At 47.8% G+C, this 12357-nt stretch overlaps 1 protein-coding gene across 1 annotated transcript in view; it reads right to left on the bottom strand.

Moving 5' to 3' along the window:
• LOC146046157 (polycystin-1-like protein 2) overlaps nt 1-11280 on the bottom strand; it is a 73387-nt gene extending 62107 nt beyond the window's left edge. The window contains exons 1-7 of the mRNA XM_083165374.1: nt 11065-11280; nt 7744-7908; nt 5700-5879; nt 3163-3273; nt 2859-3006; nt 1727-1953; nt 223-624 (exon numbers count right to left, since the gene is read on the bottom strand). Coding sequence (XP_083021500.1) covers nt 223-624; nt 1727-1953; nt 2859-3006; nt 3163-3273; nt 5700-5879; nt 7744-7908; nt 11065-11275 — 1444 coding nt within the window. The 5' untranslated portion in view covers nt 11276-11280. The remainder of the gene's footprint in view (nt 1-222; nt 625-1726; nt 1954-2858; nt 3007-3162; nt 3274-5699; nt 5880-7743; nt 7909-11064) is intronic.
• Between the last annotated feature and the right edge of the window lie 1077 nt (nt 11281-12357).

The raw sequence follows: 12357 nt of genomic DNA, 5'->3' as shown, positions 1-12357 counted from the left end.
AGTGTCCGTTTTCATTATAGAAGCAGGAGCCAGCGCTAGGAGAGACGGGACTGTGACGGCAGTCACGGCACGGCAGGCAGGTACCGCAGACAGCAGCGGGTAACTATAGCCTAGCAGACCCCCGGCGCCCAAACTTGCTCTGCGCCTCCCCGCCACCGCGGAGGCTGCGGAGCTATAGTTACGCCACTGATTTCAATTGCTTTTAATAAAGAAGCGCCATACCTTCTGTGCCAATAGTGATATTGTATAGCTGCAGCTGTGTTGCGCACTGTCTGGAGTGGGTGAAGGTTTCATTCGTTCCTTTGATCTCAATCTTGACTTCCGCCGGTGCTCCATGGGATAAGGACATATTTATTTGCAGCTCATTCCCAGCCTCCAGTGTGCTGGTAGACATCAGGGCTTGTAGGCCAGACACCGCCTCAATGAGCTGAATGGTGACACTGGCATTGAGTCTGAGTCCGGTCACGTTGTTAGATGCTATGACCTGCAGCTGCCGCACTCCTGGGCCAAGAAGACGTTGAGATGCTGCGTCCAGGGAAAGATTGTGAGAGGTGTCACCGCTCTTCACCCTGGACTCGGATAACGTCATGTTGTCTGCCATGAGCAACAAACTCACATTGTTACCTAGAATATAAAAGGCGGCCATGTTGTAATGAAATAAATAAACAATGTATTTATTGTAATGGTTTGTATTTAATAAGGTGAAACTAGTCATTTATGATTCATGTGCACACGATTCCCATTGAGCCGACACAGACTGAGTGCGCTGAGTTTGCACACACCCAGCGTATGCACATGCGCATATGCAAAACATCGGTCCCCGTGCAAATTTGTGGCCGAGCGAGTCAACCAGAATAAGGGCCAGTATGCAATCCTAGTCAAGCCTGCCTGGCTTGGTTGCAATGCGACACATCTCCTGCAACCCGTGCGATCCTCAGGCTCTGATGCGATGCACACGGGACCACACATCGCATCGGACCTGATGTCAAACAAATGCGATTTGGTGCCTTTTATGCGATTTATTTCCGCAATTGCATAAAAAGTAACCAAATCGCATGTACATCGCCCTAGTGTATGGGCACCTTTATAGATTTGCTAGGTTGTGGCTATTGCAATTAACTGGATCTACTGGTTTTGCATTTAATATGTACCTGCAGACTTTTTGTCTGCCTGCAAGGGTGAGGCCTAGGTGTGACCCCGCCTCCCTGTGGGCTCGGTATACCTTACTGCCATGTTAGGCTTTCAGTGTCTTAGTAAATAGATCCCATAATAATTGAAATTACAGAAATTGATTGGTTGCTTTTGGCAACTACTCCACTTTATAATGCTTGATACACTTCCCCCTATGTGTGCTGGGGTATGGTGTAACTCTCCGGCAGTCGCGATGGTTGTTTCTCCGACATCGGAATCCCGACTGTCAGTAGCTCAACAGGGGGACGAGCGCATTCAAGCCCCTTGTGGGCTTGCCTTGCAGCACTCGCTACGCTGCGGGGTCAGTGGTGAGCTGCGCTCGCCACCTATTCTATTCTCCCTTAATGGGGGATGTGGACTCCCACGAGAGAAAATAGCCCGTTTAAGTCAGGATTCGGACTGTCGGAGAAACGACAGTTGGTGAGTCTTCCGGCACCCTGTCTGTGTGACAGAGAACCTGTAGAGGTAACCCTATGGGTGAACAGCATTTCTGGGAATATTTTTGGTTATGGCAAAAACTGTTCTTGTCTCTCACCTGCACTTAGCTCTACCTGCACCCACAGGGTCTCTCCATATGCAGCGCTACAAGCCCCATCATGCAGTGCAAGTTGGCTGAAGCAACCGGTGATACTTAGGATGCCGCCGCTCTCTTCCACAATAATGTTTCGTTGCGCTGTCACATGCCATTCACTGGTCGAACATTCCACAAACACAGCAAATTCTCCAGGTGTTACGTAGCTGTGAGTTATGCTGCTGGACACACTAAAAGACAATTACAATTTAGGGGGTGTATCCGGGGGCATGTACCCCCCTCTCCCCAAGACAGATTCTAACCTTAGTATACACTCAGCCCTATACACACACAATGCAAATGCTAATAAAAAGGGTGTGGTATGACCCTTTAGAATGTTGATCGGTTCTGAATGTTGACGATCAGTCAATAGGGCTGATTCAGTCCTGTTCGCACAGGTCCAAATTCAGCCCCACCAGCGATGGTGGGGGTCTGTGCATGTGAATTGTTGCCAATGCGCATGTACAGTCCCGGCTGCTGACGTTTCGACAATTTTTCCCTTCGCTATGGCACTCGCAGCCTAACTGACAGGCAGGGGGCATTCCGGGGTGGACCCCCGGCATTTCATGGACGTGCCCACAAAAAAACGGTGGACATGCCCATAGAAACACTGGGCCGGCCCCAGCGAACACAGGCATTCCCCTGCCTTCTCAGGGCGGCACATGACGGCTGTGCCCATCCTGAAATCACGCCCATACATGCTGCGGCCAAGTGACTCCTGGGTCACGTGGCGGCTACGAGCACCGGCCATAGGAGGATATGTAAATGATTTCAATGATTTCTCCTATGTGCAACCGCATGCAAACGCGTACACATCCGTTTGCAGCCCTACTCCCCAGTACTGACACTATTAATGTAACTAGGGCAGAAGGTTAGGTCCGCGGTATTATTACAGAAAGTACAGAATAGTTTCGGTCATCAGTAACATAACTAAATAGTATTCTCCACTTATACAGAGCAGGAGGAAGTGACTGCATAGATATTGGGTAATACTAGAACTAAATACATGGTAATAGGCACGTAATAGGGACACCAGTTATTTACACAGATTCCACATGACCCTACGTGCTGTCCTCCTAGGCTAACATTAACTTACTTCTCAGGCTGATAAGGATCAATAGAGTGTCCATCTCCGGTGCTTATGATGCAGGATAGATTGCCAGTGAATGGGGTCAGGAGCCACCGTACAGTAAGGGTCACATTTTCAAACACGAGACAATTATCTGCTAAATCGAGCCGCAAACCTGGGGAAGATGACGGTAGGTTAGGCTACCCCTGGACTAGATGTTGAACCATGTCGACATTCTAATGCTATTGTGTTGACATGGCCATATTTTATCTTGCCATTAGTTGTACTAAGGTATAACACATTGTAGGTTGTTATTTTGCACTTACTGTACCTTCCATGCAGCTGTACCAAATAGAGAGGTAACTGCCAGAGACAGGGCAGGGATTCCCAAATAGTGCTGTGTCTGTGGCAATCTGGCAAGCCTGAAGTCCATGGCACTGACCTTATGGGTAAAAACATTATCAGTTAGTAGTGTCCTTCTCACATGCGCCAACACACACCCCCCCCCCCCCCCGCACTCCCTATCACGTGCATTCAACTTACAAACACCTATTTTCAAAAGGAAAAACAGACAAATTGGGGTTTTCCAACTCAAAGGTGTTTAAAATAAGGCCTGTCTATTTGTCGGGTGCCGGAAGACGCTCCGACAGTCAGGATTCTGATGGTTACTACACCGACATTGAAATCCTGACTGTTTAAATGCCTGACAGTCAGGATCCCAACATACAGGGGCTATTCTCCGTCATGGGAATCCACAACCCCCATAGAGGGAAAATAGCGTCGGCCCGCATTCCTATGTCGGTATCTCCTCCACAATAAGAAGTGGCCATTGGCTACTCCTCTACTGGGATCTCTTAGTACATTATTATGAGTGTGGTATATTAGGTCAACAGTGAAAATGTTGACAGACAAACGTTCAACATAGACAAAATGCAAAATGCCGACATGAAAAATGGTCTACACATAAAATGTCAACATACGTTTTTCATGTTTTTGTGTCAATTAGTAGACTTTATTACATGGACCACAAATCAGTGTACAGCATTCTCTCGCTGCGCTTGCCATGCTTTGTTCCCAATCAGAGTCCATGTAGTTGGTAAAAGGGTGGCCAATCCCAGGATCGGCGGGATCCCAGGAATTGGCCCCAAAATCCTCGGATCCCGATTCCCAGCGTGCGGCTGTGCATAGTGTGACAGACAGAGGTCACGTTGTGCAGGCGTAACCCCTGCACCCGGCCGCCCACGTTCGGCAGCAACCCTGGGCCTGCACCACTGCACACCCCTACCTCCCACAGGGCATTTTTTTTTAAATTAGGGAGGCTAATCCCAGGATCCCATGTTAATCAGCAACATTTAAATAGCAGTTCAATAGAAGCTTCACATCTACTCAACTACAGAACATCATATAATGTATGCAGGGGTCTTTAGTTGTTTACATGACTCTACAGAGCTGTGGCACTGGACCAGTGATGGCTAACCTTGACACTCCAGCTGTTGTTGAACTACACATCCCAGCATGCCCTGGTACAGTTTTACTATTTGGCCATGCTAAAACTGATGCAGGGCATGCTGGGATGTGTAGTTCAACAACAGCTGGAGTGTCAAGGTTAGCCATTACTGCACTAGACACTGAGGACTCTGAGATTCATATTACAATTATCACACTCACCCGGCTGTTCAGTCCTGGAGGGGCAGGAAGGGTGGGGGCAGGGGATTGCCAAGTGTTTTATGGGTGTGTCCATAAAAACAGGGGGTGTACCTCTGCAGACACAAGCCTGTCGATGCCTGCTTGTGACGGGCAGCTAACGTCACATGGCGACAGCCTCCACCCAGTATACGGTGTATAAGGGGAGCTAGAAAAGTCAGTCCAAGCTGACTTTTCTTAGCAAAGGCAGGAGAAATCTTTCGATGGTGATTCAATCAGCGGGGAGGGGGTGGGGGGTGCTCGGCTGGGTGGCATTTACCTGTTTGCTAGGCTGCGAACATACAGTACGCAGCCTAGTGAACAGGTCCGAAGCGGGGAGAGTGTTGACCATATGTAATAGAGAACTAGCCTTTGTCCTATGTGTGTTTCCCCATGAATACAGGTGTTATTATGTGAGTTAAAAATGGTATGGTAAAATGACTGGTCAAGACTGGTGATCACTACACAACAAGAACTAAGGTGGACAATTATTTGGAAGACTCCTCTCTCTCTTAAGGTGCCCACACACGCACCGATCCCGGCGTGCGTTGTGGGCTTAACTAGCACACATAGCATCGCATCGTATGCCTTGTGCATACGATGTGCATGCGATGCGATGCTATGCTACAAAAAGCTAGTACAAAAAGTATGTGCAGCACATACTTTTTGTACTGTACGATGAGGTGCCGCGGGAGCGCGCACCCCATCGTACAGCATGGCACCGCCGGGATCGGTGCGTGTGTGGGCACCTTTAGGGCCACACAACCAATCAGCTCCTATCTGTCATTTTTCAAACCCAGCCTTTAACATGACAGGTAGGAGCTGATTGGCTGTTTTTTATCACTCTCCATTTTATCACTTTTTGAAGCTTGATACATCTGGCCCTTTATGTGGTGCCCTTAACTATTGGAAGCTGTTAGTGACAGCGTCCCCCCTTTCCCAGACTTCATGATTTTCCGTAGTGCTGGGGGGTTGTATATCTGGTGCTTTATAAAAAGTACTAAAGCACTTGATTACTCCACAGATCTAATTTCAAGCTTCAGAGTGGTCAAGACCACGGATTTTCCTCAGGTTTTAGCACGAGAGTTTACTTCTGTACAAATGCCTAAACTAGTGCACAATTACCAGTTATAGACACAGCATATCCCAATGGTAGCGTCCCATAGCAATGACAAATAACTATACCTGCGACTTGCTCTCTGACACTGTCCCAGCTGCACCCGCTTGTGGAAACAGTGGAACTCTCCCGGGTACACAAATACGGACTCCTGCGCCCATAAAAGCTGTCGGTAATCTGTACCACTTCTCCGGACCCGCACTGTACCGTGGCATTCTGGTTATAACAGGCAATCGTATGTCCAGATTCTAAAAATAATAGCAAATGAATGAATAGAAAAAAAAAAAAAAACAGATTTGCTGAATCTAAATCAAATAAAGGCTATTTCCACCACTGCCAGCTTTTTGCTCTCTTGTAGGGCGTCGTCTTGAGCGAACCCTGGTCGTGCGAGTTTGCATCTGTGCATGATCGTGGCAGAGTTCCCAAATGCAGATCCGCAGACACAGAGGCCATGTTTAGACAAATTTGACATGGAGACACTGAGTTGTGCGCATAATAGTGCATCGGTGGTGGAGTGCGCAGAACCAGGGCCAGCTATACAAAGCTTTAAAAAGTGATGAAATGGCAGTTAGGAGCTGGCTGGCTGGGCCTTTGCTCTCCTCGATTTATCACTTTTTGAAGCTTAGTACATCTGGCCTCCCCTGATAGTGGCACTCAGGGGTTAAAGTGAGAGGGTAACTGACTTTTTACCACCTCTAATGGTGAGGTGGAACATTTTAACTTCTACATTGGCCCTGCACAGTTTCTCACAGAAAAGCATTCTAGTTTGCAGGGGGGTGCCAAAAACCCTACCACTGGCACTGTCTCTGCCTAATAGGGGGTGGGGAGGGAGTATACTTAGGTGCAGGGCCGGATTAAAGCAGGGGCAAAAGGGGTCAGTACCCCTGGGCCTCCTCTAGCTAGGGGCCCCCTGTGGTTGGCATGTATTTAAAAAAAAAAAAAAAAAAAACTTCACCAATCTGCCAATGTGACAATGGTTAATGGTGCTGAGCATCGGGTACCAAGGCACACTGACTGCACAAGTGTGCAGTGCCTTACTGGGAGTTGACTAAGTCCCATGCACAAGAGGGCAGAGGCTGAGAGGTTTGTGCTGAGCTAAGATTGGTGGAGCTCATTACATGCTTCTCAGGCCCATGGAGGACAGCAGCAGCCTAGTCATGGGAGGGTTTTTAATCAGAGGCAGCACTGGGACTCCTACAGTCCTACAGAATAAGGAACAGAGGGACCTCTATCTATATATCCCCCCCTGAGGTTACCCAATGACCAAGTTTATACTGTCTTTACTCTGTGTTTTGACAGTATAATATTCTCCCATGCAGTTTGCGGCCAGTAATTGAGAAGTGTCTAAAGTGCCCTGGGCTTAATCTGGCACTGCTTAGGTGGCATAGAGAAATGCATTCCCGACCCACTTTATGCCCTGGTGGCACTGTTCGAAGACATTGAAAGTGCACAAGGGGAAGGCTGACATATAATTTCCATATTATCACTCTGGCTGTTACGACAGCGTACAACCTCTGAATCAGGCCCTATATTAGGTGACATAGATACCTATTATTAAAAAAAAAATTAAAAGGGAATAAATGTACAGTATGAAATGATTTTACCTTTTAGTTCTTAAACTATTTAAAAAAAACCTGTTTATTTCGGATGTATTAAGACCTCTTTTCCTCTTTTATTTATTTATGTCTATCTAAGTAAAATGGACCTTTTTAGAGTAGCTGTTTTATGGGGTGATATCGCAGCTGGAAATCATACGTGAAAATGAGCATTATACATGTATTCTGCAGAAAGTCTGTTATATTGTGGAGTTTACAAAACCACGGCCTCATCACATAACATAACAAGCATGGCTGCCAGGAGTTCTTCAAGCCCCGGTCCTAATAGGCGTGGCCTAGAGGGTGTGGCCAAAAGTGGGGACTGGAACCCGTTGAAGGGGAAAAGTCCCACCATTTTAAGCTGTGGTTGAGAATCCCTGGCATGCTCAGGTACTGTGTAACCACCGCTGTGTCAGAAGTGGTGCGTAATATGGCATAGTCCATCTTAATTGGAATATAATGGCGTCTGCATCTGCAACGCACAATTAGCCAAACTTATGAAAGATGAATCACTCACCGAATTCACAAGTGAAAAATAACTCCTGGGTGCAGTTGTCGGTTGTTGCCCATTGGTAGCCGGACTCTTTCTTTAGGTAGCCACACTTGCCATGGCCGGTAGAGGCATCTTTATCTTTCCAGTGACTATAACTTATATTAGACATAGTCAGCCAGGTCAGTGGTTCTGTAGAAAGAATCAAAGCATTAATGCAGCAACTGTGGCTATCACTGTTACACATAGGGGGTTATTCTGGTTCACTCGCAAAGGCAAGTTCCTTCTCAAATGGACAAAACCATGTGCACTGCAGGTGGGGCAGATGTAACACGTGCAGAGATAGTTAGATTTGGGTGGGTTATTATTTTGTTTCTGTGCAGAAAAAATACTAGCTGCGTAATTTTTACACTGCAATATAGATCTCACTTTGAAGTAAAACCCCACCCAAATCGAATTCTCTTTGCACAAGTTACATCTGCCCCACCTGCAGTGCACATGGTTTTGTCCATCTAAGAATGATTTTGTCAGAAAGAGTGAACTAGAATAAGGCCAATGGTTTTGTCCATTTGAGAAGGAATTTGCCTTTGCGAGTGAACCAGAATAAGGGCCAGGATGTATATTGTTACCAGCAACACAGGGAACCAAAGCAACTTCTTATTGGGATTTAAACCGTGGCCTTTACAAAGTCTCACACGTGCATGGAAATACTTGTTCCTGGGAATGCACAGTGTAAAAATATGCAACACGTGCTCGGCAAATGCCATACAGTCTACATGGATTCTTCATTGCCTCTATGGGCAGTGGCAAACGCAGGATTTTCAGAAGGGGGTTTCCAGAGGGGCGGAGCAAAGCACGGAGATGGACACTTAGGTGACCCAGTAAATGCCGGGTAAGTTAAAGTATTATAGATAGACCAAATGTATATAAATAATAATATATATATATATATTACATACAGGGGCATCAACAGCAGTGTAGGCCTAACTACATTGTTGGGCCTAACAATGTATTGGGGCCCCTACTGATCCTCCAGCGGTAGGGGTGGGAAAAGCTTTAATGTCCCCCAGGTGGTAGGAGGTATTATATCAACTGCTCAGCATGTAGGGCCTGGATCAGTAATTTCGGTACTCTTTACCTAGATGGGCGCCCGTCGCGGGCATCGCGGGTACATTTATGTGTGGCCGCGACGCGACCGACGCGATGCCCGCGATTTCCCATTGAAACCCATGTTAAACATGGAAATCTTGTCGGTCGCGTCGCGGCCGGCCATAAATGTACCCGCGATGCCCGCGACGCAATGCTCCCGATTTGCCATAGGAATCAATGTTAAAAGGCAAGATGGACACGATTTTACTGTTAAATGCCTCAATGGACCCGATTTGGCCATAGGAATCAATGTTAAATGGGCCAGAGAGCCCAAATAACCACAATTAACCCTTAAATGTCCCCCCAAATTTTTAACGCCACCCCACGATCAACGTGAACCCGAAGCGTGGCGAGCGCAGCGAGCCCGCGAGGGGCGCCGGTACGCGTCCTCCGACCTTTTCATGCCCTACTATCCACTAGGGCGTGGAGTGAGAATAGAATAGTGTGGCGAGCGCAGCGAGCCACCGAGCCCGAAGCGTGGCGAGCGCAGCGAGCCCCGCGAGGGGACGCGGATACCTTCACAGTTATACGCATCCCCTCGCGGGCTTCACAGGTGTCCGTGGCGACGCGGACACCTGTGAAGCCCGCGAGGGGACGCGTCTGCCTGTGAAGGTATCCGCGTCCCCTCGCGGGGCTCGCTGCGCTCGCCACGCTTCGGGCTCGGTGGCTCGCTGCGCTCGCCACACTATTCTATTCTCACTCCACGCCCTAGTGGATAGTAGGGCATGAAAAGGTCGGAGGACGCGTACCGCCGCCCCTCGCGGGCTCGCTGCGCTCGCCACGCTTCGGGTTCACGTTGATCGTGGGGTGGCGTTAACAATTGCGGGGGCCATTTCAGAGTTCACGGTGACTATTAGGGCTCTGTGGCCCATTTAACATTGATTCCTATGGCCAAATCGCGGGCATTGAGGCATTTAACATTAAAATCGCGGTCAATCACTGTTTTTAACATTGTTCCCTATGGGAAAATCGCGGTCATCGCGGGTAGCAGATTTTTATGTACCCGCGATTTACCCGCGATGGCCGCGATGACCGCGATTTTTACCCCCGACGCCCGCGATTTCAATCGCGGGCGCCCATCTAGGTAAAGAGTACCGTAATTTCCACTAATTACCCCTTTACTGCACAGATGGTGGGAGATGGGGTGGGAGAAGGGGTTATTGGGCTGAATGAAGGGGCCCTGATACATAACTTCCAGGGTGGTAGAGGATGTTTAATATGCAGAGGAGGGGTTTATAGTGGAGTGGGCTTATTATTCATAATTTTCTGGTGGGAGGACAGCTTGCTTGACTGCAGATATCTCCAGTTCCCGGTAATAGATTTCTTAGATTTTAATGGAATTAAAAACAAGAGAATCCCACCTACCAAATGGTACTGGGGACTAGGGGATGAGAGTTCAGGAGAGGCAGAGCAATCTCCCAACGAGTATATAAAACTACATACCAGGTGTGTGGAGCTGGAGCAGTAACCAGCTGCTGGAAGGCTGATATCTCTGGTTCAGGGAACTGTAGAGACAAGCTACTAATGTCCATCAAAGGAGCAGAGTCCCAGCTTTTGGAATATACCCTCAGAAAAACTCTAAGTCAGACAGAACCTGAAATATCTGACTCGGAAAAGCAATTAACAGGCTTGGATGGGGACCACTGCTTTGAAGTTAGATACCTCCGGTTCCCAAGGGCCGATTTTTAAAATTCTTGTACCTATGGAAAGAGGGGACCCTCAGCTTTCAGCCTAGGGACCTGAGACTCCTGGGGGGGTTTCTGGGTACTCAGAAACCCCCCCTGCGTGCGCTACTGATGGGAATAACATAGGACTGTTCCTCACAAACTCCCATACACCTGTACTAGGCACATTTAATATAGAACATCTCTGGCAGGATCTCAAAAAATTATATATACTGGACACTGGTAGCTGACCCGAGAGGTTATTCCAGGCATTACCATGGCTACGTACAAACCGCTATCCATTCCCCCCGCAGCATTACAATACAGTCAAGCTTCAAAAAGTGATAAAGTGGAGAGTGATAAACAACCATCCAATCAGCTCCTACCTGTCATTTTTCAAGCCCAGCCTGTAACATGACAGTTAGGATGTGATTGGCTGTCTGTTTATCATTCTCCATTTGATAACAACTGGCCCCGAGTGACACACTACTGATAAAAGTCATCAGAAAACAATAACGTAACAATCTACCTTTACCTGAGTCACCCCCGGGCTGTGAGCTGCGAACCAGACCAATCCACCAATCCACATTTTCAGACAGATGTTCTGCTAGAAAATCCTGCGTCCCCTGGTCATGGATGAAGACCAGATGCCCCCCTCCTCTCTCACACCAGGACTGGGCACTGTGGAAGGTGCGCTGAAGGCGGACAAACTCATAGCAGGAGTTGTTGTAGGACACCTGGTACATAGAGCAAGGCGTGGAACCTGCATGGATTAGAAAAGCAAGATGGGACAGGGTTAGAAGTCTTAGGCCCACCTGAAGGTAAGTACCCGACATGGTGCTGCATGCACTCTGTGCTTCCCTCTAATGATATCTGCAGCAAGTTTTCTGCTTATCCCTAATGGCTCATCATGAGTGATGTCACTACCCATCGGCCAATCTCACTCCATTGTGTTTTCACCAGGCCATAAAATAAACACTAAATCACAGATGCTATTGTTCTTTGGGGCACACAATATCCATATAAAAAACAGCTCGGTACTACAATTGTAAGAGTGGACAGCTGGAATTACCGCAGAGCATTGTTTGGGAGAGAGAAGATAAGGGTGTATTCCTCCCTTCTTCCAGGTGTTGTATAGAGATAATCCTGCCAAATGTGTTCCTGTTTGTCTCTGCGCAATTACGGCATCCAGAAGGTGAATATAGAATAGGACAGGTCCTGCTTTGTTGTCTTGTTTTGTATATTTTTGTTTAGCACACATCGGAACTAGAAGACAGAAAATTTGTACAAAAATTGGAAATATGAAATGATGGTGGGATGTAGGGTAACAAGCCAGATTGTGTCCTATCCCCGTGCTATAAATCACCAGATAGACAAATAAAGCCAGGTAGCGTAACGGATCTGGGGCTTATTAGTACTGTGCACAGTTCTGCTGTAGCCTATAACTAGCAGATGCTACTGTAGTTTACGGATGGTGCAGTCACCATTGATGGTTGCCATCGATGGTGATACTGCACCCAGCCATTGATAGTAACAAACTATGTGATGAACATCCATTTTCTTTGACTGACTGCCCCGTGGGCCAATCAGGATTTATGGGCAGGGATTCATGGTTGTCAGGGGCGGAGCTATGCTCCGTGTCCCGACACCTTGAAAAGAACAGGAAGAAAACATTGGTCCTGCTCAGGGCCGGTGCAAGCCCCGTCCGCCCCAGGCAAATCCGCAAATCATCCGCCCGCCGCCCGATGCACCACCACCCAATCCCCCAATTTTAAAATTGTATGCCATTGTACAACATCGGCCGATATCGCGTCGCGTCGCATACCAT

Source organism: Crinia signifera, chromosome 11 (genome assembly GCF_055691185.1).
Source record: "Crinia signifera chromosome 11, ASM5569118v1, whole genome shotgun sequence".
Classification (NCBI taxonomy): domain Eukaryota; kingdom Metazoa; phylum Chordata; class Amphibia; order Anura; family Myobatrachidae; genus Crinia; species Crinia signifera.
Note: the sequence above shows the minus strand (reverse complement) of the source record. Positions and strands in the feature narration are given on the sequence as shown.